Source organism: Poecilia reticulata, chromosome 1 (genome assembly GCF_904066995.2).
Source record: "Poecilia reticulata chromosome 1, P_reticulata-male-v2, whole genome shotgun sequence".
NCBI lineage: Eukaryota > Metazoa > Chordata > Actinopteri > Cyprinodontiformes > Poeciliidae > Poecilia > Poecilia reticulata.
In genome coordinates this window covers 8,175,866-8,201,968 of record NC_088830.1, presented here as the reverse complement: position 1 = coordinate 8,201,968, position 26,103 = coordinate 8,175,866, and the positions used below count along the sequence as shown (strand labels likewise).

Here is a 26,103-nt window from a genome sequence, read left to right as displayed (position 1 = left end):
TGACTCCATGATTTATGTTTGCCTTTGAGGTTAGAAGGCCTCATTACCACCACCCTAATCTTTAACCACAGATTCTCCACTACTAGTCAGAAAAGTTAAAATTACTTCCAGTTAGAATAAAGACGGTGAAAACAAAAGATCACAATCTGGTAGAAGTATTCAGAACTTTGGGCATGACTGTAAACTTTATGCCTTTAATGCACTATATATAACATTTTAGGTGTTTCTTAGTATATTCTGAGGTAAAAACAGACGAGTCCACTCAGCTGGTACCTGAGTGGAGCCGAAGCCTCCTCCTCTTCTTCTCTGACCGTTGAGCCACTTGAAGGGCGCCGCAGCCTCCTCCATGCGTCCCAACTTTATCAGCGCTAGCAAAGCGTAGCCAGTTGCTTCCAGAGTGAACAGGTGGTTTTCCTTGTCAGGCCAGTGGCTCTTATCTAAATGAACAACCAGAAGACAGACAATGAGTAACGCAGAGTTTAAATTCACGTTCAAATTGAAATGTAAATTTAAAACTCAGGTCAAGTCCAACCCGACTTCTGTTCCGCGTTTGATAAGCCGACAGCACAGAGGAAACCAAAGGAGAAAGTACGATGTAGTTGTGTTAATCTACTTATTTCAGAGTAAATAGATGATTTGATAGTTTAACCTGTTGAGAAAATACAGAAAGTAAGTAATAAACACAGCGCACTGCATGCGTCCTTCTCCGCTCCTATCAATCACACATCCCGGATGATCTGCACATGACTCACCCTGCAGTTACAACAAGCAACAAAATGGAGCCAAGAGACGTTAAGCAAAAGCTAAAAACAGGAGAAAGTACACAGGCTTTCTAACATGGTGGTCTAACAAAAGCAGTAAAATCGTAATTACAATATGTCAGGTTTACTTCGGGTTCGGGTCTTTTCACTTAAAATAATAATTAAAGCAACATAACGGAGTTCAAATGCCAGCGATGCGACATCAAATCCAGTGGTATTGCTGGAGCGAACATGTGAGGTACCTGGAGATGCTGCTTGGAGTAAAGTCTGATGGAGGTTGTTTTGTGGTCCCTGCAGAGCCAGAGCATAGGAGGTGATGGCCACCGTGTACGGCCTCCGCCCTCCAGTCAGCAGGGCTTTCCTCAGGAACTGGGTGCTCTTTTCGGTGGCCGACTGCAGCAGACAGGAAGTGACATCACAGACTTGAAATCACATTAAAGGAAAAATCTGTGATAAAACTTAATAATATAACTGGGAGTTTAAACCACATGCAATCTACTGAGATCAATCAGATCTGTAATCTACGGGGAAATCTGCTGGTCTGTTTTTGTTGGCAGATATGACAGAATATAATGACGGGTCAGTGTTCGGCTGGTATCCATGGTAACCAAGTTCACAAAAGGAATGAAAAAATCTGCATTTATTTAGCCGTCACTAGATTACAAGTGTGTTTTAACTCGACTCTGTTAAGGTAAATCAAACTGCACTCATCGGCCACTTTATTAGGTACAGAAGTCATCCAGTTGGTAAGTAAGCTTCACATTTGTGTGCAAGTAAATGTTAATATAAATCCAATTTTTATGTGAATATCTGAGATTTGTTAGAACACATTTATAATAAAAACAACATTTATTTGTCTATTTATTTGTAGATTGTTTCCAAAACATGTTGGATAGAAAATAACAATAATTTTGCATTTTGTGTGCTTAAGGTTAGTAGGATAGCTCCTTCACTTAAAAACTGCACAAAGATGTAAAAAGTAAATTTAAGGCGAATAAAATAACAATAATAGATACATATTTGTGTGTAAATTACCTCCACTTCGGACCTGTCACAGCTGATTCCTGCCTTCTTGGCTTCAGCAATTGCAATGTGGACAAAAGCCGTCAGGGTTATTTGTGGGTCATCACCACGGAGACCACCCTGCAGAACAAGACAAGGAAAAAAAAGAGGTTTAAAAACAAAAAGTCTAAATCTGAACGCTTTAGGATGTTAAAAAAGGTTTGCTTACTTATCAGAATAATATTTTTTATTAAATATTTACATTGTGTCTCTGCTTCTGATTTTTTTTACTTTATGTTTGGAAGTTACTGTTTTCCACGAAGTTGGGTTTTTTTTATTTTATTTTACATATAAATCCTTAACAATTTTAGTTGAATGTGTTGCATTCCTAAACCAAAAAATAATCTTGTAGCCCATTGTTTAAATGATCAAATAAAAAATGTGCTTAAATGAGAACTTCGTAGTGAAATGTAAGTTACACTAGAACAGAACAATCCCATATCTAACCATTTGCTATTGAAACCTTTTTAAGAAGACATTGGGTTTTTTATAAGCATAACTGATCCAGTGACTATATGTTAGCTTCCACACATACAGGAGAAAACAAGTAAGGAATAAAATAGAAAATGGACAAACTGCAGTAAACCAGACAGTGTGTGTCCCAGCCAGAGCCTCACAGTCATTGTGGTGGAATAAACTGGGTTGTCCTCTTTGTACACTCCACTTGAATGTATGACTTTGTTGGTCACCAGGTACAGCAGAGGCTTGCACACTTGCTGCTCGTCCATGCTAACGACGGAGTAAGCCATGGAGAACACTTTGATGACGTACGCTGTGATCCTGCAAATTGAAACCCAGATGAGCCGACGTTTGGACACAAGTGCTCACAAAACACCGTCAGGACTAACTTTAAACTGTCTCTGCTCCGACTAGTAACAACTAATAACCACTGAGGAAAGCTATGAAATGTATCTTTCTGCTTTTATCCTCTTCTAACACAACCCTTAAAGAGAAATTGGAATCAGGTCAAAGCTTTATAAAAACTGGTGGTGGAAAATTGGCATAATAGTTCATTTTGGTGCATGTCTAACCACCTAACTTTGGGACTTTGCAATCAAATGTAAAACTGTAAAGTTGCAGGATTACCATGTACTTGCATCTTCACGCCTGTAGGGGGGGTATGAGCCATCACTCCTTCTGTATTCCAACTGATTTTCATAGCCTATGAAAAAAACAGCAAAACAGCATGAAATAATAGAAAGAGCAGAGGGAAATAGTTCAACTTTCAGGCATCAGACAACCAATGAGTGAACCGTCAGAAATAATCCCCACCAAGTCAACAACTTGGTGGGGACACCGATACTGAGTGCAAAAGACTCAACGCTAATCGTTTTCTGTATCAGTAAAGTGTTGAATGACATCAATGTGAAACGCAGAGTTGTAAAAATAATTTAAAAGGAAACAGCAAGAGAGAGTGACTGTCAGTGTGAAGGCAAAACATACAACCGCAAAGAAAAGTGACCGTTTTATTCCAAGTTATCCTCCAGTTACTTAATGATTTAAAAATGTTTCAAGCCTTTTGGATTTCTCGAAAAATATGTTATTTACTTTTTATTGGTCTATGAGGCAACAACTCCCCAGTAAAAGAACCAGATCCTTCATTTCTCAATTTCTTTACATCAACAAAAACTCTTCATCGAGGTCTAACCTCTCTTGATGTATCGGAGAGCCTCATCTCTGCGATCCACCCCAACTCTCTCCCAGTTGTTGGTTCGGTCCAGATAGAGCGTGGCGATCAGCGGTAGAGTGATGGAGGCCAGGTTCTGCTCCACGCAGCCACCGGGCATCCGGATCAGAGACGCCAGCGAGTCCTCGCTGATGGAGTTATCGATGCTGTCCGCCAAGACGTTACCTGGAAGGAAACATTTACAGGAGCAGAATGATCAGGAATCTTCAGTTTCTCTGTGATATTATTCTTAAATTGCTTTTTCGACTCACCTCTGACGTTAATGAACGTCTCTGGCACAGAGTTCGGCACGACCGACTTCAGTTCAGTCTTGCTGATGCGAATCGCCTGAGTTCCTGTAACACAGGGGTTCAAACTCATTTTCGTTCTGGGCCAAATCGAGATCATGAAGGCTCTTAAAGGGCCGGTTGTGCCAGAAGGTATTAATAAAATCTGTTCACAACCTGTTAAGAGATTAGTGAATTCTTAAAGTTAAATATTGTTATTTAATATCTTTTCAGTTCCTCCAGGATTTTGTGACACTTCTTGTGATTTTTTGCAATAAAAATCAAAGTGTTTGTGGTTCTAATTTGGAAATATTTGCAATATTTGCACTTATTTATGACGGTAAATGTGACTTTTTATTACTCGCTGTGCAGATCATGGACTATAAACTGACATTAATTAAGGCTGAGGCAGCTGTTTAATACCAATAAGAAAGTTTTTGACAATTTTTGAGAAAAATTTGCACTAAACTCCCAATTATGCATTAGTGCAAAAAAAAGTATGGATATTTGTTGATTTTGTGTGAATTTCCACAATAATTCTCAAGAAACTGGAGGCAGTAAACGGCAGTAAACAGATAAAAACTTCATTGATTTGATTGATAAAATAATATTTAAGCACACTTAGCGTTTAGTCTAGACCAGGGGTGGGCAAACTTGGTCCTCGAGGGCCGGTGTCCTGCAGCTCTTAGATGTCTCCCTGGTTCAACACACTTGAATCCAACAGCTGAATCACCTCCTAATTGCAGTCAAGTTCTCCAGAGTCCTGCTAACGACCTCATTATTTGACTCAGGTGTGTTGAAGTAGAGATACATCTAAAAGTTGCAGGAGACCGGACCTCCAGGCCTGGAGTTGCCCACCCCTGGTATAGACTCTAGAGGGCCACATAAAAAGCTATGGTGGGTCAGATTTGGCCCATGGGTCTTGAGTTTGACACATGCGCTTAAACACATGAAAGGAAATCTCTAACAACTCAAATATTCTCAGAAAATCTTGCACAGTCTTCGAATGAGGTCGACTCAATATGGAAGTTAAAACGACATGCCTCCTTGAGAAGACGGGTTCAACACGGCACTCCAAACTTCGGTCTTCTGCACTCCGTCCATCTGGTTGAGCCAAGAGAAACTGATTATACAAATTTTGTTGTAAAATCAAACTAAGACATTTTCAAAGTAAGTCAGTTTATTTACATACCAATAAATCGAAATAAGACCCAATTCAATTCAGAGGTCAGTAACTCACCACAACTCGCAGGAACTTCCGGATGCGGTCGCCCCCCGTCATGTCTCTGCCGACCACCATTACTTCCAGTGGCAGATTGCCCACCACCAGCGGCACAACGGTGTACGGCACCGCCACGGAGGAGCCCGCTGGCAGCGTCACTTCCTGGGTGTGTCTGTCCTTGAAGGCGACGCTGCACATGCCTTCGGTCTTCATCAGGACCACCCTGACCTGGACAGAAAGAGGCCTCAGGAAGCTGAACAACAACGGAAACAAAGAAATAAAAACAGGAAAAGGAACAGGATCCTCTCACATGCATCTCATCGTAGCCGTAGTTGTGGATGACGGCTTTGATCTCCAACTGTTCGTTCCTTGCCACAGAGTACGGGAGCTTGAGGTCGACAAATAAATGCTTCCAGGTTTTGAAATTGTACGGCTCCGCCACACAGAAACCTACAGTCACACAGAGATCAGCGATGAGTTTCTGAGGAGACGTTGTGCTTCCACTGCTGCTTGGATTTGTACCGTCTAATGGGCTTTTGTGACGTCTTGACAATTTGGTCTGCCTTTACACCTTCATTTGCCTAAATGTACAAATACTTACTGTACTTTAAAGCCAAAGACAGTTATAATTTAAGCAACAACTGCATGTTTAGTCATGTAGCAGGGGGGAATTTAAGTAATGATTAATACATCAGTCGAAAAGTCTGCTCTACCTGTTTGATGTGATGCACTGATGGCCAAAACTCCCCACTCTGTGATGCTGTCAGGTAAAGCACTGTCCATGTTTTTCAAAGCAAACCTGTTGATCACATTCACAGTTTCATTACGTTCAGAAAGCTGAGAAAGAGAGAAAAAGAAAGGAAGAAAAAAGAGTTGGTATTGCTGGAAAAGAGGCAAACCAAAATAAATGGAAATATATTTCGTTGTGTGACCAGCATTGCCGTCTATCTTGATCTCAAACATTGTTTTTGTTTTACATTAGAAATTTCTGCCCAAATTTTTCACACTAGATTTCCCAACCGCCTCTGAGCTTCTGTACAAATGTAATCAAAAGAAGGGGCAGTTCAGTGTGAAATGATGAGATCATCTGCTCGGACGTAGCAGCTGCTCTCATCGGTTCGCTCACCCGTCTCTGTCCGTCTCGCTCGGCAGGCTCACATCCATCCACAACCAGGACTCGAAGAACTTGGACCGCAGATATACCTGAGTCTCATCCATGTACTCCCACTCCTCTTCCTCTTTGTCGTCCTCCAGGGTTTCCGACTCAGGAAACCCTAGAGGAATGGGCATACGAGCAGACATCACAAGAGCAGACTTCACGTTGCTCGATTCTGCCAAAGGAATTCAGAATTTGTACTTGTTAGAAAAAACCCAATACCTGCACACAAAGGACATTTGCATAGTTGGAGAAGGTGTCTACTGTTCTTTTTCATGAAAAAGTTATCATCATCATAAAAAGAAAAACACTCATATAATATAATTCAACACTTTTATCATGTATTAACACTTTTTTTTGCTGAGATTATCATAATGTGTGACCTTTAACACCAATGTGACCTTACAGAAGATGGTAATGTGTAATCAGTTTGGCAGTTTTTCCCACAAACCAACTACACAAGCAAAAAAAAAAAGAAAAAATTAAAAGAAAACAAAAAGTTGAGGTTGCGTACGTACCCCGTGAAACAAATACTCTTGAATTGAGCACCACTCTGTCAAAATGACGGTCAGAAATAGGCGCCGCTATGTGATGGGTGTTCAGGGGAAAGGTGGCCAGGGGTGGAAGAGTGGTGGGGGGAGGGGTGGTCAGGGGTGGAGGAGTGGTAGGGATCTCCGTGCTGAACACTTGGTCCCTGTAGGTGGCGCAGCAGTAGCGGAAAGCCAGGATGCACTCCGGGCCCTCGGTAATGTAGAGGGAGCGGCGGGTGCAGGAGTACGGCATTTTAATGGCCCTCAGGCCGTCTTTGCAGCAGCGCTGCTGTAGCTTCTCCTTATAGTGACTCTCTGAAATGAAGGAAGGGAACAAGTAGGGACATCAGAACCTGTTGTTGGTGCGATCACCGTGACATTTCCATAATAGGAGCTGCTTTAGTTTCAAAATGTTGAAATTGGAGGAGGTTCTGGCAGAATTTGGACAAACTGTTCTATCAAGGTCACAGATATTGAGGTTTACCAACTGCTTTAAAGCTGCTGTATTTAACTTTTGATAAAAATACATATACATGTCTTTTTACATATTTGTTCAAACTGTCATTATGTTGTGAGAGTATAAGACAAGTAATCTGTGAAAAAAAATCTAACTCCTTCCCCCAGTGCTCCCAATACAAACTGCAGAAATATGTCACTCAGTTTCACACAACCAATCAGAGATAGGAGGCGGGTCTTAGCGCTGGCAATCACTCTCATATATTACGCTAGAGCTAGTTCATCACAACATAGCCGGCCAAGAATGCTAAGGCTAGTTAGCACAGCCACCGATGACGGCGGATAAATGGTTTTCCTGGAATGATAAGTTGTTTCTCCGCCATTAGCATGTTTAGCGGCGCATACATGAGCGTGACTGACAGCACCAAGACCTTCCTCCTGGCTCTGATTGGCTGTTTTTGACAGTGAGTAGTGAATTTTTGCAAATGGCACTAGTAGCTCAGGGAGGAGGTGAAGGAGCTTGATTTTGTCCGTCTCATACAGATGCCACAAATTTGAAAAAAATCATATTTTGCTGTTTTTAACAAAATCGCCAGTATTGTGTATTTTATCTTAAAAAAGAACTGAAATCAAATCTCAACATCTTGATACTCACCCAGCCTTGCTTTACGTTGCATGAGTTCAGCAGAGCGCCTCCTTCTGGTACTGCCTGGACACTGCAGGGCTGAAATGGGAAATGTTGGAGATGAAAAGAAGGAATATTTTTTGAAAATGTGCGCAGTGTTGTTGTTTTATGTGTTTTAGTAACTGTGCTTCACTTTCAGAAAAACATAGGACCAGGACTTTGACATGTTTGTCATGCAAAAGTCCTGAATCGGAACTTTGTTTTTTGTGTTTTTCTGGTACACCAGTAAATCTGATGCACAATCGGCATCGATGGACGACAAAGCCGCTTCTCTTGGCCCACTGAGGTTAATTTTGCTTCAAAAAATGATGGGACTCTGGGAATGACAACTGTTCTGTGCAAGTCGTGCAAAAAGGAGTTAGCTTATTACGAAACCATTCAAGCCTAGAGTAGCATCTCAATGGAAAACATGTTGTTGATTAGCTCAGACCTACCTAATGCTAATGTCAGCATCCATAGTCCACATTTATAAAGAGGGATTCTTTCAAAGAAGCTACACAAATGATTTCTGATATATTATTGCTAATAATATATTTGCAATCAATGAATTTGATTGCAAATTTGAATCTTGTCCCACGACTAGTAAATATATCATATTATATGCTCTCTTAGGTAGAAGAGAAGAGCAGCTACTTTTATTTACCAGTTATTTCAATGAAGGTCAAGTTTTATTCTTAATAAATAAAAATAATAGTAACAAGAAAGAAGCAATGTCTCCATGGCAGGGTACTTCTTCCCAGCACTTTAAGATGCATTTTTGAGGTAAAACTGCTCTCAAATCTTACTAAACTTGTTGGCTCTTATGGTAAAACAAAAAAAAACTCTAAGCTGAATCAGTTCCAAACAATTTTGAGCGATAATTCTTCCGATTTGATAACGGAACCGGTGTGTGCGAATTACTCTGCCTGGTGTCGGTTTTGACTCCGCCGCTTGAGAAGTAAAGAAGTCCGGCATCTGTAAAGACTCCTTTGGCGTCTCGCCCTCCCCCTCTGGTGCAGCCGATGTCTCCGTGCTCCACCACGTCCCAGAGCTGAGCACAGGACTCGGTTAAGAAAAAGGCTAAGGCTACATAGACCAAAAACCATTTTATTATAACATACTGACTTGTAACATTACAGCATATTAAATGTACACATGTACATCCCTTCCTTCCCTAGATTTAATAAGCAAATAAAATAAAGACATGCCTTTCTCTGTGTGAGTCGCTCCCCGTTGAGGAGATACACAGAATTGTCCACAGCCACCAGGCTGACCTTTGCCCCCGGGTCCCCTCGGATCTGGAAGTTGAAGTTTTTCCCGGGTATGTAGTGACGCTGTACAGAGTCTGTTGAAACTTTCAGCTGCACAAAAATACAAGGAACAAGACAACTTTAAATATAGCTATATATAGTTCTGTACTTTCTGCTATTTAAATACAGTCCATAGTTGCTGAACCATTAGATGCAGATTCCTGCATCTAATGGTTCAATTTCTCTTTAAATTGACATTTTAAAGTCTCAGTTTGTTAATGAAATGCATATAAAACCACACAAAATAACCAAACTACATCTTATTTTTTACTTTTATTCTCTACGTCACATATGTCAAAGTCAAGGCCCGCGGGCCACATCCGGCCCGCAAATCAATTATCTATGGCCCCCTGAATGATATTTAATTACTATGAGAACCGGCCCGCAAGCCAGAGCCGCCCGCTCGTGTTTTGCCTGCAAACACTACATTTCCCATAATGCAACGGTAGCCCGCGAAGTGACTACAGCGCGCCCAAACGGCTTCATTATTCATCAGCTCAGAGCCTCACCCCGAACATTGATGAACTTGTACAAAAGATGAGACACCTCCAAGTATCAGGCTCAGCCTCAGACAAGTGAGCATCACAGAGCAGTAACGTATTTTCAGTTTATAAGTTTCAGTTAAATTTTTACATTTGTTTCTACAAGACGTGATTTTTCTTTGAATGAAGTATTGTTTTGTCTGTGTGCCATATATTTTTGTATTTTATTTTATTTTTTTGTATTTATTTTTCAGTTGAATGGATTCAGGTAAAATTGCAGATAAGAGCCATGAGAAAGAATACAACTGATTTGATTTATTTTTTTACTTTACTATTTGAAAGCAGTGATCGGTAGGATCATAGAGCAGCACAGTAATGCATTTTCAGTTTATAATGCATGCACTTTGATTTATGCATTTATCTTGATATTAAGAAACATATTTTGTTTTTAAAAACAATTAAATTTGTTGCCGTTTGCCTCTTGAAAAATGTTTTCCCTTGAAGTTACTGACAGAGCCATAACAAAATATTGCTTTATTCATTTAATCGTTAAATAATATACACTGTGTTAGGTCTTGGTTCAATAGGCTATGTACAATCATTTCAATATGTTTTAATAAACATTAAACCAGTCCGGCCCTCGGCTTGTAGCAAATTTGTTTTTTTGGCCCTCTGTGTATTTGACTTTGACATCCCTGCTCTACGTGAATCCAAAGCATTCAAACAGAACCTGTTGGCTCAGAGAAGGAGCTTAACACTCACCCCTCCAACACAGCCGTCCACCACGTCGATCCAGACCGAGTCCGAAACCAGCTCCTCCAGCCCCGACCAGGGAATGGTGAAGAACGCCACCACCCGAAACGACGGCATCATATCCGCCGTGACCCACAACCCAACGCTGGTCACCAGCTGGCCCGTCACGTCCTGTCGTGCAGCGCTCACAATTTTACCCTTATTCAGCACCTGCAGGGGTTTGGGGAAAAATATTAAATAGTTTAATTCTAGTAGATTTGACTCCCGATTAAGATTGGAGCTAACAATTGTAAATGATTGTTCAATCAATTTTTCTGAAGATTAACCGATTAATCGGATAACAAAAAATGACACATAGAGTTATAGTTTTAATTTAACCACTTCAAACTTTTCAATAAACTATTAGAAATATGTTACAATATGAATTTATAAAAAATAATTCAACATTTTATTTGAACCAGGTCTAGATAAAACTTTGCCACTTTGCCAGGAGTTTTGACTAAAACATACTCACACACAGAGGTGTTTCTATCTTAAATGCAAAATGTATAGTTTTGTTTTGTTCTTTTACAGTTTTGGCTTCATTACTGCTCTGACTATAGTTACTGTTTTCTAGCATATGGCATTTTGTTTTAGTCTGTGTTCTCCAGTTATCGATTAATCAATTACTAATTTAGCTGACGATTATTTCATCATTATTTAATCGTTTCAGCCTACTCCTGATTGTCGTACTACTTGTTGTAACATTTTGCTTGTTCTCACCAGATAGGTGATGTGTTTGATGAACTCTCTGTGTGACGGGTCAGATAAAGAGATGGAGAACTGCAGCGATAGTCTGTCTCCTACAGACACTTTGTTGGTTCCCGTGGAGATGTACAGGTAGTTTTGCTGCCCCCCGCTGGTCCTGTAAGGCTGAAGCGTAATCTGCTGCTTGGCCTGCTGTTCCGGTTTCAGGTCAGCCTGTGCCGTCTCAGCCTGGAAAGCAAAAAGTCCAGACGATAGAGGTCTTTTACACAAACATTGGTGGGAGTGTGAAATGTGTGCAGATATGCAAAAAGTTTCTAAATTCTGAGTTTTCATAATGTCAATTTATTTACATAGCACATAAAAACAACAGAGAGAGTACTGTGCAATTCAATAAAGTGAAGCAAGATACAACAGTAAGAACAAGAGGAGGACAAATATACTCCCATAACCTCTCAGAATAAGAGATTTTTAAACTCTGACTGGAATCAGAATAAAAATGGGTCTGTGGAGCAAAGATTTAAAAGTGTCAACAGCCTCAGCGGACATGAATAGGAAACACCTTCCAAAGTTGAGGAGCACAAATTGCACCTCTGAATTTTAACTTAGGAACACCTCAGAGAAACTGGTTGGTTGATTGAAGAGCTCTTGTGTGGATGTTCAGACGACTGCAGAGAAGTAATTGGGCTAAATCTTTTAAAATCTGAAAATCAAGCCAGAACCGGAGATATGTTCTGGAGATATGTCAAAGACGAGCTGCTGCGTTTTGACCGTTTACGTAGCCCAGCGTACGACGTGCTGCCATGATCTAACAGAGGTAATACTGCGTGAATCATTTTTTTCAAGGTCTCTGATTGGGAGATACGACTTCACCATCAAACAACTTGATTTAGTTGGAAGAAACTGACTTTCCCAGCAGCATTTATCCGTTCTAATGCTATATTACCATGCACCTATATACTCACAGTGAGCGTTTGAGTACTTTGTACGTTGGGCATGTTGATGCTGACTCTGGCGGTGCCTGATGAGATGGTCAGTGGTGCGTCCAGATGAGTCAGCTTGACCAAAACGTTTCGGGCTGGGGAGCCGTCGTGCTGGCTCACCTGAATCTGGAAGAGTTTATGAATGCTGTTAGGATTTTATTGTTAGTCAAAGCTAAAGAACTATTTGAGGTACAGCAAAAACACATTAGATGGTCCTTACTGTTAGGTCTAACGGTATTCCTGGTTTGAAGAACTTTGGCACGTCTTTAAAAGATAAGACATATGGGGACTCTACGATTTTAATCCCAGATTTTTCTGCCTCGACCAGATCACTGCCTGAAAAGGTGAGAAACTGAGTCACACAAAAAGCAACGTTTAGCCATTAAACATGAAACCGAACTTCATTAACTCACCTTGTCTTTCAAATATATTATTCATACTATAACAAACTAAAGTACTGGAGTGTGATTAAACAGAGCAACACATAATAATGAAAATTCAAGTTCACAAAGTCCCTCCTGCCAATTCATCTGAGCTGAGGGGAGAATTGGAAAATGGCAGAGAAGGTAAACTCTAAAACGTGCAAATTCACACCAAACTCCTCAGATATGTTTTAAAAGTCTAAACCGTACATATGTTTCCTTCTACTTTAAAATTATTTAGAACTTGTGATGGTGTAGTTAATAAAATCCTCACAAAACAGATAAAAATGTATTATTGTAACATTATCAGACCTTGAAAAAGTAAAATGGGCATGAGTACTAGTACAGGTGCAACATTTAATAGAAATGTTTTTTATTTTAATCTCCATCTGCATTGTGAGGTAATCTGAACTTTTGGCACAAAGTGATTTCAGTGGTAGAAACACAATTCCGCTAACACTAATACTAACACTACCCAGAAGGCTAAATGCAGTGGATACACGTCCGACCTTAAACTATGCGACAGACTTGCTCTGATAACGCCAGAGATCTCGATAAGCTCGGGTCGGATTGCAACATCCTGGAAAGTTTGGGCCTCGAAGCAACAAACAACACTGTGTAGGTTGCAATGGAAATAATCAAAATGTTATCAAAACCGTTTCAAAAATAAATCTAAAATGAAAACCGATCTTTACATCCAGTTATGGTGGAGATAAACATCAAACCAGCAGGTTGTTTTCTTACCCGTCTTGGTGACCACAGATGCTTTCACGTAAACAGAGTTTCCCACTAAGCTCCTGATGTTGGGGTAAGCTCTCCTGAGCTCCTGCATGCTCAGAGTGACGGTTCCTCCATCCAGCTGCAGGCATGAGGAGGAGAAAAACACTGAATTTCTACATTTCTAAAGCATTAACTTCATAAAAACTAACACATCACCTTCAGAAGGTTTTCTCTAGTGAACTAAAAGTCTTGAGTTGCTTTGGACTTTAAACACCTGCATTTCATTTCATGGTGGAGATAAGATCTCAAATTGGTGAGAAATATGAAGAAAATGTGCAAGAAAACACCCATATCAACATCTAAACAGGTGGGATGTTATATTTATGGGTTTTTTTAATACAGAGGTATAGGTTTAAACTGTAATGGTGTGTGAGCGCCCTCTAGAGGTGTGGCAAAAAACAAATAAAGAATCGCTAAGCTCTCCCAGTTCTTTATCTGTTAGGCCATAAATACTTTCTTCTACATCCAACAGAGTATTAGGGCCATTGTAAGAAAAAAAAATAATAAAAATTACGAAAATAAAGTCATGCTATCAAAAGAATAAATTAATAAGAGAATAAAGGCGTCATAAAATGAGAATAAATTCATAGTATTACAAGAATAAAGCTACACTACGTGAATAAAGTTGCAATATTACGACTATTCTCGTAACACTACAACCTTATTCTTGTAGTATTATGACTTTATCACCGTTTAACTCAATTCTTTTAATATTATTCAATCAGTTGTTCATAACTGATCAACTTCCTGTGCCAATTTCTGTGTAGATAAAAAACTGTACCAACTTTGTGTTTCGGTGACATGTTCATTATTTTCACATCAGACTGCTCAACTAATGTGAAAATAATATTTTCCTTTTGAAATATTTTACAAAAAGGAAAATATTTCAACCACAGAGAATAAAAATACACACGTGTAACTTCAAAAACTGACCGCGGCAGGACAAACTTACATCCGACACCTGCTTCACGGCAGGTAACCTCGTCATCTCCTGGTTGAGTTTCACTCCGAACACAACGTAAGCCGTCCCCTGAACCGGCTCCCCGAACAAGTACCTGAAATTCAGTCACAAATCGGTTGTTTGGCTCACAGTCATTGTCTTGCTTTCCTGTTAGATTGGCCAGAGAGCCAATGAGGTTTGAGCGCGACCAACCTTGCAGAAATTTCTACAACCAGTTCGTTGTCATCCAGGCTGAGGAAGGGCTTTCTAGGGGTCAGTGTAACGTTGAAGGCAGGGAGAACTTGAACACAAAACAATTACAGGTCAGCTGTTTGAAAATATGACCTACACAAAACCTAAGTTACATCCCATGGATTTAACCTCAGACATTTGTGTATTTATTTTAAGATGTCTTGCCTTACGTATCCATAACTTAAAGTTAATACAGAAGTCAGACTCTATAATCATCACTCCTCCCAACAGAGTCAATATGTTTTTACACTAATGCTGGTATTTGCGCAGTTTTACTCATTTTTACCAACGTTTCCAGTGGTACTGCACATTTGTTTTCTACTGTTTTTATTTTTCATATATTGTAAAACGTCTGTTGCTTTTTCACTGCACAAATACAAATGCACATTATGTACATTTAAAAAAATAATCTTACTCAGTGGCACATCCCTATTTCTGGTAACTGCATGGTATTTTAATGTTATAATGTTGCACAGTATATTCTTTTTTTTTGTTTTTTTTTTATATATAAATTTCCCACTTTTAATATTTGTGTGTGCCTATACACACCTCTACATTGCTGTTACACTTGAATGTCCCCATTATGGGTCAATAAAGAATATTTCTATTCTATTCTATGTGACATTACTTACTGTAGGCACCTTTCTTATGCTTAAATGATTCATATGTCATAATGAAGGATTAGCTATTTTCTTTGGAGAAGGTACCATTGCTAAAAAATCTATTAAAAAACTTACAAAATCAACTTTCCTGCGGTATCACAATGCTAAGGAGGAGTGAGGCAAATGTAACGGGAGGTTGTCCCATCAGACCATCGGTTTCAGAAACGACAGAAAAAAAAAAAACCGGCGTCAGTGCGACCCAACCGAATTGCGCACAGAGTAAAAAACCTGTGGGGTCCAAATGACATCGTTTCCTAAAACTGTCAGAGGATTTCAGTAAATATTCAAATCTAAAGTTTAAGATTTCTGGATCATTTCTAGTAGAACATCAAGGAAACAACATAGATTAAGATTCTAGAAGAGTACAGCACATATAACCATGATGAATGTTGTCAAACTTTGTCAAATTTACTTCCCTTACCATATTTCTTCACCTCGAAACGGGAGGTGAAAGCGTTCTGCTGCCATTGGTCAAACTTTGCCGTCAACAGCCATGTTCCTTCACTGTAACACAGACACATTACAGAAAGTCTGTAAAATCGAAGGAAAAAATGTCCTTAGGTTGAAAAAACAGTTTAATAATTTATAAACTAAATAGAATTTAAACGGTGATAGTTTTGTGAAAACAGCTGGTTTCCATCCGATCGCAAATCTAATGTGATAAACATGAGGAAACTACTGCTTTAATCAAAATACCTTTATAATCTGGTTATAATGTCAAGAAACTTTTAATCAGTGATGATCATTAATTTCCAATTTTGTTGAGCCTGAAGTATAATATGTTAAAATGGGAAAGACAGTAGAACATGTTACGCAGAACAGTGCTGATCTAGAGCTAGAACAACGTTTAGAAAACTGAAATCAATGGAAATCAAACAAAAAAATGGATGTGAAAGACACTAAAGAGGAATTTAAGGTTAGAAAAGGTTAGAGAAACTGCCGGTCTCACTGTCTTTAATAAAAGATTACATTTCTTAAAATGCATTTTGCCAAAGCGAGTTATTGCCTTCTAGACGTTCCCCACTGTATTTATCCATATTGCACAACTTAAAGGAGGCTAGATGCCGACCGCAACTGAAACTAATCGGAAAAGTTTCACTGCTGGGTAAACAGATGGAAACATTGACCTAACAGACCTTATGTCAACGACAGACCTTAGAGAAATAGACATACTATTCCCACTTTCAAGGCAAACACAATGTATTAACTATGGACAAAAAGTCTAATTAATTTAAATGTAGCAAAAAACAACAAACATCAAGATTTTCTATTTTATCTTTCTGGTGACTTCTGCGTATAAAAAGGAAAAGGTTTAAGAGTTAAACCTCAGGTTTCGACGAAAACCTTCAGCTTTCTTTAAAAGTAATGTCTGATTTTCTTTTATTTTTAAAATCTTTTTGCAATGCTACAAAAAAGTCTATTCTTTTAATCTGAACATTGACCTTAACAGAGTAGAGCAGGCAAGCCAAACAAACTCGCTCATCTTACTTGACGATGTCAGACAGAGGGAAGGAATCGGCGTAGATGCCCTGAGTGGGTCGGGTCCTGGAGATCTGACTGACCACCACCCCGTCTGGATTCTAACACACAACGTTCAATATTTGTGTTAAATGACTGTAGGATCTCATGGTTGATAAGTTTGACAAGGCGTTACCTGAATGTCTATAGTGATGGAGCTGTCCAAGGCCTTAAAGAACAGAGAAGACACGAAAGCTCGGAAACGAACTGGTAAAAGAGAGCAAATAAAAGATTTAGTTTCTAGTACACACACAACCTAACATCTTACACACTTGCAAATATGCTTCGACTGTTTCTTGAATTTGTTTTTTTTTATGTGTTCTGTTCTCACCGGTGTCTCCGGGTTTGTAGATGGGTTTGTCGGTTTGGACGAAGATGTAGCCAGAATGAAAGGACACCATCAGCACTCGCTCCATGGAGTGATGACTCCCAAAGTTCACTTGCAGATAAACAAACTTGTTCTTTTTCTCCTCACGATTCAAGAGCGCGGATGAAAGCTGCAACAACCAGAAGGTTTACAATTGGTAACTGTTTGTGGAAACTGTTTTAAATTGTGTTACATTGATTTTGCTTGGCATTATAGAGAAACTATGCTGACAACTTTCAAAACGTGGCTAAAGGAAAACAATGTGAGCCAGTATTTATTTAGTTAGATCCTGTGTACCATAGGGACACTGCAACATATTTCACCTCTATGCTCTTGAGAACATGGAAGCCATTTTCCTGATTGAGTATGGCCGTCTCCTGGAGGAGCATAACGCTTTTGGTGAAGTCCTGGATGACGATGGAGGCAATGAGCGGAGTGGGCAAGCCGTCTGCCTGTAAGTAGATGTTTTCCTCGGTGTCGGTCCTCAGGATGTCGGGAGCCACCAGAGTGAACCTTCGGGGAAAACACCGCAACATTAGACAGGTACATTAGCGCGTCGGCTTAATGACGGCCAGGCAACAAGTGCCACTGATGAAAAATGAAATTAACATTTTTATGAGGTTTTTCAACACAAACACGAATATAGTGCCCTAGAAATTCTCAGGCTAAGCGTCGTTTGCTTGTTCTAAATATGTTTTGTTTTTTTTACACCAGTAACAGTAAATATGGATTAAGCTAGCGTTGTAGTTGGGGCACGTGAGGATGCGCACGTTCTGCCCAAATTTCCAAATTATGATACCTTCTCGTGCACCTTCGATTTTTTGTAACTTTTAACATTTTTTAACAACAAAAACACGGTGGACCGCTGGTAGGTTTCTGGGGGAAAACAACTCACCAGTACTTTTTGGAAATATAGTCCATTACTCTATTTGCAATGAATATTCCAGCCCTATTTTTTATTACGGAAATATATCAACTTTTTGATGAGATTCTAAGATATTAAAATTAACCGTACTACAACTGCGTCTGATTACCAGAATTGTTGTAAAGATTTTTCGCATTATGTCAAAACATTAGAATGTGTGAATTAGAAACAAGAGACTCAGAATCGTGTTAGCGTTACAAGTTTATTTATTTGTTGGGTTGTTTACTCTAAGGTAACAGTACCTTGGTGAAGAATCGATGGTTTTCTTTGCATTTGGTACACTGCAAATAAATGGGACAAAGAATCATTTCGGGCATGACACAAATGAATGATGGGGAGAGGGGGATGAACACGTTGTACTGTACAAATGTGGTCTGAAAAACATTAATTTGTTTAGTTTTTATTACATCAAACAATATGTTCTACCCTGTAATACTTTGAAGCATTAAGCAACTCTTTTTAACTGGAAGAGGCTGGTCAAACATGAATATTAATCCGATATTGCAAACATAGCCTTATCGCTTCATAGTGTTTTTGATATATTTATTGTAATAATTATTGGTACAGATATTACAGATCTTGTGTTACAATAATACCACCTTTGATTACTTACTCATGGAGCTCCAAGTAACTATCAAATGTCATAGGTCTGGAGAAAAAGATCAGAAATATTACCTGACGCTTGTAGATGTTAATGTTGCAACCACTCACACAGCTTAATGTCTTCAAACACACTGTACCTGCTAGGCCAGAGGCTGCAACACACAAAATTTTGGTTAGCTATTCAAATTTTGATTATATGAACAGCAGAAATTCCTATAGAATACAAATCTCACCGTCTTCTGTTGCCGCCAAAAATCTGTCCATCAGAATTGCAGAACAGAAGGAGAAATAAAATGTTTTGCAGCCTCCACGGAAACATGTTGACCATCTCAGAGATTTCTGTGGACTGGGATCAAGTATACAGTCATGGAGATGTTGCGGTCATGGGTGTCCGATCGATTGTGAACAAACAGAAAAACAAACCAGGGGCAGCCTTTGAGCTTGGCCAAAGGGTCAGAGGTCCACTGTGGAAAAGAGAAATTTCAGAGATTACAAAATACTTATTTTAACGGATTAGTTTCTCTATCGACACATCCAGTGGTTTCCGAAACAAAACAAGGGAAATGCAAATGACTCGTACTCAAACATCTTCATCATGTTTAAACACAACTCTTACTGTTGGTTTATGAGTCCCAGGACAGGCTGAAAATGAAAGAGTCCCACATGTTACCAGAAAAGAAGAAGAAAAACACACAAACACTCTTTATTTTACTGTTCTAAATGACTCTGCCACTACAAACAGGATGTTGTTTTTGTTTTTTAGAAAACGTATTTAACTGTGGGGGCAGGAGGGTGGGGGTTATATTAAAAGGCAACATGTATTGTTATTGTGCTGAGATAAAAAAACAACTTCAGATTTTGAAGATATTTTACAGCCTTGAAGTCAAATTTAGCTCTGCTATTCCCCTCTGAACACCTACACGTAATTTAGTTAATCAGATTACATATCTCATTTATTACTGTTTAAACAGCTGACAACTCCATATTTTATCCACAGCTCATCTAAACTTTATTAAAATTGCTAGGAAACATAACTATCATGGAAAAAACTTGTCTGTTGGCTGGAAAAATACAGCAAAGTTCAGTTTCACAATGAAAATTGTCATTTTAAACTTTAATAGACCTAAACAAAAAATAAAATGGTGAAGCAAATTGCCAGTTTTAAAAAGAGATGACACGGGCCGGCACTTCAAGGAGAGAAACCAAAGTGAACAATATTTTAATTGTTGTCAGACAGATATTACATGTAAAACAATCACAGATCCATTTTGATTTGATAACAAATGCATTAAGCAGATGACAAAAAAAAAATGTAAAGTATAATTCCAGAGCATACTGTACCTCAAAACACTAGTATTGCTTTTGCAACATGCTACAACAGATTGACTCAATTCTTATAAGCATTTAAATTTTTTCTGGAATCAGAAAAAGCAGCATTTAGGTTATTAGTCGACATCGAAGTCAAGAGTCAGAATCTGAGTCACTGTAGTCGGCAACCAGTGACGTGATTCCTCCAGTACTTTTATTTTCTTCTTTCTCCTTCCCACAGTCCACTGTATCAATAAGTCTTTGATATGTTTCCTTTACAATTTTGGCAACCAGCTCATTGGAATTAGTGTGATTTTTCTCTAGTCCTAGTGGAGATCCTACACTTTGAGCTTTTTCTGTCTGCGTTAGCAGTTCTTCCTGCTGAGACGTTCCCTGGGTTCTGGTGGCACACTGTTCGGCTTTAGCCCCAGATCCGTTGGAGCGTCTGCGAATTAACGGGCTCTGGGAGGAACCCAGGGCTTTGGCCACAGCTGCTTCTTTCCCCTGCAGGCTTAGCTTATGGAGCAGGCTGCCTGCAGCGCCCCCCGCTGGAGAGGAGGTATTGAACCACGAACGAGAGGCAATCTCTTTCCGCTTGCTGTGCCGTTTGTCCTCATAAGCTTTAAAAAAAAATAAAAATGAAAAGTAACATTTTACTCATTAGATTACATCCATTTTTTTTATACACATGAAACAAAAAGCTTTATATATAGTTATAAAACTGTATCAGAATTATTTGGTGGATAATAAGTTCTAGTTTTGGATGTACAACATGTATGAGGATGTTTATAATGTTGACATAAAATGAATTTAGGCAAGCAGGTAATTTAAGTTTTAAACTGAAGATATAATAAATTATAAACATATCTGTGAATTATTTAAAGAGTGAGAGCATATCTCTGTACGTGGTACTTACAGTCGGGTGTTTGGTACGTTAGTAGTCCTGCCAGTTTTTTGTCCTCCTCTTTCTCAGGCAGCAGCGGTATGGATAAGTTTGCCCTCATCTTCACAGCGTTATCTTTCTCCTCCTGCTCGGCTAGAACTTTCTTCTCTACCTGAATCATCAAATAAAGAAAAATTTTATTTTAAAATGGAACACATCTAAAAAAAAACACATCTGTAGTGGACACTTATGGGAAGTAAAATTTAGCTTCATAATAATTCCAGAGTTCTTGTGCCAATTATTGATACAAGGGAGGGAAAAAGCAAAATTGCTATATGAAAGTTTGAAAGGCAACACTTAAAAAAATGACTTTACCAAAGTTTACCTTATGATTGCTTACCGAATGAATAAATAATTTGGTTAAATGTCATGACTTCAAGAAAAACAAAAACTTCACTTATTAACTTTATTTTAAATGTCATATAGATTTACGACAGGAAAGAAATAACATTCTGAATCTTTTATGAAACAAAATTTATTTCTGCAGACTAAATCAGCCGAGCGTTATGGAAATGTGAATCAGAAATGAATACTGACTATAGGACTTATAGGTAAAGAGATGTAGATCTACATTGCTGTTATATGTACAAGAAATATTTTTTCATCCTTAACATCTTTTGCATTTAGTTTAAGGAGAAGGTAAAAGAGCTAATGTCTTACTCTGAACTTCCTGCGGAGGGAGCTGTTAAGCTGAAAGTCGTCCTTCCAGCCTGCCTGATAGTCCTGGATTTCAGACAGTGACGGCAGAGCCTTTGTAAGCTTCTCTTTGTCTTTCCCGCCGTGATCCAGTTTGTACATGGCGTCCGTCTCCAGCTTTTCCTTCTCTTCCCGCTCTGCTCCGAGAGGACATAAGAATGATCCAATCACAACTGGGCAAAACACACACGCAAAGGCGTCAATGGAAGCAAAACTATTGGTGAAGACAAATCTTCTACCTGTGGTGAGGATCTGCTCGTTTTCAGCCATGTCCCAGCGCTCCTCCTTCCTGCTCGCTCCGCTCACAATCACGTAGTCGCAAGTCGCAGGATCCGTCTGCATCTCGATGTAGTTGATGCACAGATGACACTTCATCCTAAACCTACATGTGAGAACAGAAAGAAGCTTGTTTTATTACTTAAAAAACATATTTTTTTGTCAAAATAAACTTTATAAATTATGCCTGGTGCTTTTTTTTTACCTATAGATTGGCGTGGTGTAGTAGTTCCCCACTTTCTTCTTCTCGGCATTGTAACGCACGCCTTTGCAAAACACATCGTTTGGGTTATAAAAACAAAAAGACGCTTCGCTTGATTGAATAACTGTGCTTTCATTTTTCCACTTCAGCTTCAGCTTACCCATGCCAATGTGATTCTTGCAGCCATCACACCAGATGTTGTAGGGCATTTCAAACCTTGACAGACAAAAACAGTCAGGTAAAAATCAAACAATCTGGTTGAATGTTACATATATTAATTAAAACATCTTCTGATTTGCGAAAATCCTCGTAGTGTAAATCTCCCTTCACTCGTCATGGCTGGGTCAAGAGTACACTACTACAGCTGTTGGTAACTAATGATCTGGCTGATTGTACTAAACTCTTTGTGGTATATTGCACATCTAGAACTTTCTAGTAATTACTTTTACTCTATTTTTATTTTAGGTGTTTTGTTTTTGTGCTGCTTGGGCAAAATAATTTTCCTACGGGGCTCTATAAAGTAATCTCGATCTTGACCATACAAGTCCTGAAAATTAAAAAAAGAAAAAGAAAAAAAAAAGATAATACTGCCACATCAATTCCCTTTTTTGGTGTTGTACTGACCTGATAATGAGGATGCCCTGGGACAGTTTCCTCGCCCTCTCCCGCAGGGCGTGAGTTTTATGGTAGCCGTTGAGGGAGCCATGCTAAAAGCAAAGAATGGCAAAAGAGGTAAGTGTAGAGCACTAAAACGTCTGGACAACAACTGGCAGGTCAGACGTTCACCTTGGCTGGATCGAAGTCCGGAGGGTAGTATTTGTTGGTTCCTTTTCTTTCACCCTGTCAGGGAACAAGCGGGTCAATAAAGGAGAGCAAATTTCATACTGAAACAGACAAAGCTCTAAAAAAAAGAAAATTAAAAAATGAAGAGGACAGCATCTTATCTCGTTATTTAAAGACTCAAAAATTTAGGAGATAGCAGATTAAGTACAGACTTTAACACATGGTGAACTTTATAGACATAGAAGAAAAAAACAATGTCAAGTTCAGCATTTCCATTAAGATTAAATGTTTTCTTCGAAGTGGGTTTTGTTTTTAACAGAATTTGTTAAATGGATCAATACAGATACAAGCGGATTATAAACAATTCATCTTACCATAGTGACAGCTGGAGATCAGCACTTTGTTCCTTTAAACATAAAATAGGTAAATTGCGTTACAAACAACAAAACGTCATGCTCAGCTTATAAATAGGCTTTTAAATTAAATTGAGGCTTTATTTGGCTTTTCAGCCTGTAACCGTGAAGCATTTCCTAGGTCATGGTATTAACACTACAACCCGTTTCATATAAATCTAGATCCATATTAATGGTGTTATATTTTACAGATTTTTCTTTTTAACTATGCCTTTTTGCTAAAATATCTGCTTGTAATACCACCACTAAAGACTCTCAATCTGTAACGCCTAGGCAGCCCTGACATGCGGGTTCACACACACTCTCTAACGCCAGACCTGCATAACTTCCAGCGCAATAAATCAATTAATATCTAAGAACCAGGTAAAAGTAAGCCAACGTTAGCAGCAGTTAGCTGCTTTTGTAACGTGCGTATTATTTGCACGCAAATATAAAGGTCAGATAAACATAGAATAACTTAAGCGCATCACTAAGTAGGTTTTGATTTTTAAGTAAACTCATACTGAGAGTAATTGTACACCTGAGACATTAAAATATACTTACAAGTTGTGTTTTAGCAACACAGCTAAAAGAAAACACAACAAACGTCAGAGTCCTACGTAATTTCCGTGCTAGGACGGATGTTACGTCAAATTTTGCCGGAAATATCGCCTTCCGACAGCGAAACGTGTATCTAGCCCCGGCGCCTTCTATTACTTGAAAATGGAAACCAAAACAGAGCCGCACAAGCGCTTCTTCTGCTCTTTTCCGGACTGCTCGGCTGCTTACAACAGACAGTGGAAACTGGACGCCCACTTGTGTAAACACACCGGACTTCGTCCACACTCGTGTCAACACGAGGGCTGCGGAAAGTCCTTCTGCACGCCTTACCACCGTGCCCGGCATGAACTCATCCACAGCGGGGAGAAGCCCTTCCGCTGCTCCGTGGAGGACTGCGCGGAGGCTTTCACCACGACCACCAACCGGAGCAGACACGTCAGCCGCGCGCACGCTCACGAGCAGAAGAAATACGCCTGCACGGTCCAGGGCTGCGGCCAGGAGTTCAAGAAGAACAAGCAGTTGAGGGCCCATATGTGTGAGCAGCACACGCAACTGCCACCCTACCAGTGCGCCCACGAGGGCTGCCATATGCGATTCTCCAACCCCAGCAAGCTGAAGCGGCACCAGAAGGTCCACAGAGGTTACCCCTGCACGGAGGAGGGCTGTCCGTTCTCAGGGAAGACCTGGACGGACTTACTGAAGCACAGGAAGGAGCAGCACCGGGTTGTTCTAACGTGCGAACACTGCAACAAAGTGTTCAGGGACTCCTGGTTCCTCCAGCAGCACCAGCGCGTCCACGCCGACACCCGGGTCGTCTACAAGTGCCCCAGGGAGGGCTGTGACCGCTCCTACACCACCATGTTCAACCTGCAGAGCCACGTCGGCTCCTTCCACGAGAACCTGCGCCCCTTCGTCTGCACTCGTGACGGCTGCGGGAGGGCTTTCACCATGAAGCAAAGCCTCCAGCGTCACAGTGTGGTCCACGACCCGGAGGGCAGGAAGCCGAAGAAGAGCAGACCAAAGAGGTCTATCGCGTCCAGACTGAGCGGCTACAGAGAAGCGAAGAGGGTGGTGTGTGAAAAACAGCCTGACCTGGAGCTTGGGCTCTGCCAGGAGAAAACGGAGCAGCCCGGTTCCGTTGCGTTGGTGTCCCTGTTGCAGGACACGACTTTGTTGTGTGAGCCTACCGTGGACACTCATGGACTCACAAACGTACTGAACCCTCCTTTATCAGTGTAGGGTTCAGTGACAGTATTCATATCAGCACTGTAAGAACAAAAGGCGCCTAACAGGAGAGTTTGGGGGGGTTAAGTTCATGATGAACTGTCTTTGTGAGAAGATATGAAAGATTTGACACAGTTTAATATCTCATACGTAGCATGCTCTCTGTATCCACCAGGTGTTCAGATGAAAATGAGGCTGGACCTCATTCCGTCCTCTACTGTGGGATACTAATGTCTTTCTACTTCCGTATCCTTTCTCTCTCTGAAAAGAATTAAAAGCAGTTGATTAAATTCTGGCTTGTATGTTTCTTTCTTCAGGTTCTTTAATGTAAGCTTACCTTTTGGTAGCAAGAGCCACTTTTTTTTTTGTTTTGTTTTGCATTCTCATAAATACATCAAATTTATATATTCTGACTATTCTAGCCAATAAGCTGAACTTGAAAATTACCAAAAATGTCCAAGAATCTCCACTCTAGTGAAGAAACTAAACCTAAACTATATATGTTTTGTTTTTACTCTTCCTAATGAGATTTCATAATGGTTGCATTGTTTATAATATAAACATTGTTTATATTATAAACAATGTTTTTGCTGCCTTAGTAACACTAATAACAGCTAAGGTGCTGCAGTAAACGTTAGCAATTTCTAAAGCTATAAATCAGGCTCTCAGTATTTAAAATAGAAAAATTGAGCATAAGTCATAGACTACGATCAATAACGTCACATTGTGGACATGAAAATTATGATTTTCATTGCTTCCTGTGGTTGTACAGACAACTGGAGACCATCCATCCATCCATTTTCTTGACACCCTTGTCCCTCAGTGGGGTCGGGAGTGTTGCTGGTGCCCATCTCCAGCTAACGTTCCGGGCGAGACAACTGGAGTCTAACTCCACAATAACCCAAGAGCAGCAGAACATTAACACTTCATAAGCAACCTTAATACAAAATCAGACTTGCAGCAGTCATGATCTCCATTAGATGCAAATCTAAAAATGCTATGGGGTTGAAAAAATTATGTATATCATTCTTTGTTGGGGCATAATGCAATCATCTCTTCTGATTCTGATGATCATTTACTATTTAAGTGTTTTTAAACCTAATTCTGTTTCTGTTGACATTGAGCTGACTGGAGATTCTCACAGTGTGACAACCTTTAGTTGAAATGATAATA

General features: G+C 39.7%; 2 protein-coding genes and 1 pseudogene across 4 annotated transcripts in view; 1 reads left to right on the top strand and 2 right to left on the bottom strand.

Moving 5' to 3' along the window:
• LOC103462501 (venom factor) overlaps positions 1-18,937 on the bottom strand; it is a 28,387-nt gene extending 9,450 nt beyond the window's left edge. Inside the window, exons 1-32 of one of the 2 annotated variants that reach the window (XM_081604476.1) lie at positions 18,779-18,937; positions 18,683-18,697; positions 18,556-18,591; positions 18,185-18,223; positions 17,341-17,530; positions 16,982-17,147; positions 16,787-16,857; positions 16,621-16,712; positions 15,554-15,636; positions 14,432-14,519; positions 14,231-14,333; positions 13,243-13,357; positions 12,297-12,412; positions 12,059-12,202; positions 11,112-11,324; positions 10,359-10,559; positions 9,013-9,165; positions 8,726-8,855; positions 7,796-7,864; positions 6,673-6,999; positions 6,125-6,329; positions 5,712-5,797; positions 5,309-5,448; positions 5,017-5,226; positions 4,820-4,880; positions 3,762-3,845; positions 3,472-3,675; positions 2,910-2,985; positions 2,441-2,603; positions 1,797-1,904; positions 1,004-1,154; positions 274-437 (exon numbers count right to left, since the gene is read on the bottom strand). In XM_081604476.1, coding sequence (XP_081460602.1) covers positions 274-437; positions 1,004-1,154; positions 1,797-1,904; positions 2,441-2,603; positions 2,910-2,985; positions 3,472-3,675; positions 3,762-3,845; positions 4,820-4,880; positions 5,017-5,226; positions 5,309-5,448; positions 5,712-5,797; positions 6,125-6,329; positions 6,673-6,999; positions 7,796-7,864; positions 8,726-8,855; positions 9,013-9,165; positions 10,359-10,559; positions 11,112-11,324; positions 12,059-12,202; positions 12,297-12,412; positions 13,243-13,357; positions 14,231-14,333; positions 14,432-14,519; positions 15,554-15,636; positions 16,621-16,712; positions 16,787-16,857; positions 16,982-17,147; positions 17,341-17,530; positions 18,185-18,223; positions 18,556-18,591; positions 18,683-18,697; positions 18,779-18,873 — 4,098 coding nt within the window. In that variant the 5' untranslated portion in view covers positions 18,874-18,937. The remainder of the gene's footprint in view (positions 1-273; positions 438-1,003; positions 1,155-1,796; positions 1,905-2,440; positions 2,604-2,909; positions 2,986-3,471; positions 3,676-3,761; positions 3,846-4,819; positions 4,881-5,016; positions 5,227-5,308; positions 5,449-5,711; positions 5,798-6,124; positions 6,330-6,672; positions 7,000-7,795; positions 7,865-8,725; positions 8,856-9,012; positions 9,166-10,358; positions 10,560-11,111; positions 11,325-12,058; positions 12,203-12,296; positions 12,413-13,242; positions 13,358-14,230; positions 14,334-14,431; positions 14,520-15,553; positions 15,637-16,620; positions 16,713-16,786; positions 16,858-16,981; positions 17,148-17,340; positions 17,531-18,184; positions 18,224-18,555; positions 18,592-18,682; positions 18,698-18,778) is intronic. The other variant, XM_081604500.1, reaches the window with a different exon arrangement.
• A 796-nt stretch (positions 18,938-19,733) lies between these two features.
• yju2b (YJU2 splicing factor homolog B) lies at positions 19,734-24,905 on the bottom strand. Of its 2 annotated transcripts, none has more exons than XM_008423522.3 (10): positions 24,799-24,905; positions 23,128-23,159; positions 22,757-22,810; positions 22,595-22,677; positions 22,131-22,186; positions 21,974-22,034; positions 21,732-21,874; positions 21,457-21,629; positions 20,770-20,908; positions 19,734-20,473 (listed from the first exon to the last, which is right to left on the bottom strand). In XM_008423522.3, the coding sequence occupies exons 2-10, from the start codon at positions 23,128-23,130 to the stop codon at positions 20,007-20,009; spliced, it is 1,179 nt and encodes a 392-aa protein (XP_008421744.2). In that variant the 5' UTR covers positions 23,131-23,159; positions 24,799-24,905; the 3' UTR covers positions 19,734-20,006. The 2 variants fall into 2 exon arrangements, with proteins under 2 accessions (XP_008421744.2, XP_008421656.2); XM_008423434.3 differs by lacking the exon at positions 24,799-24,905 and adding an exon at positions 23,710-23,815.
• On the top strand, positions 23,869-25,220 carry LOC103473222 (transcription factor IIIA pseudogene; annotated as a pseudogene).
• The last annotated feature ends 883 nt before the right edge of the window (positions 25,221-26,103 follow it).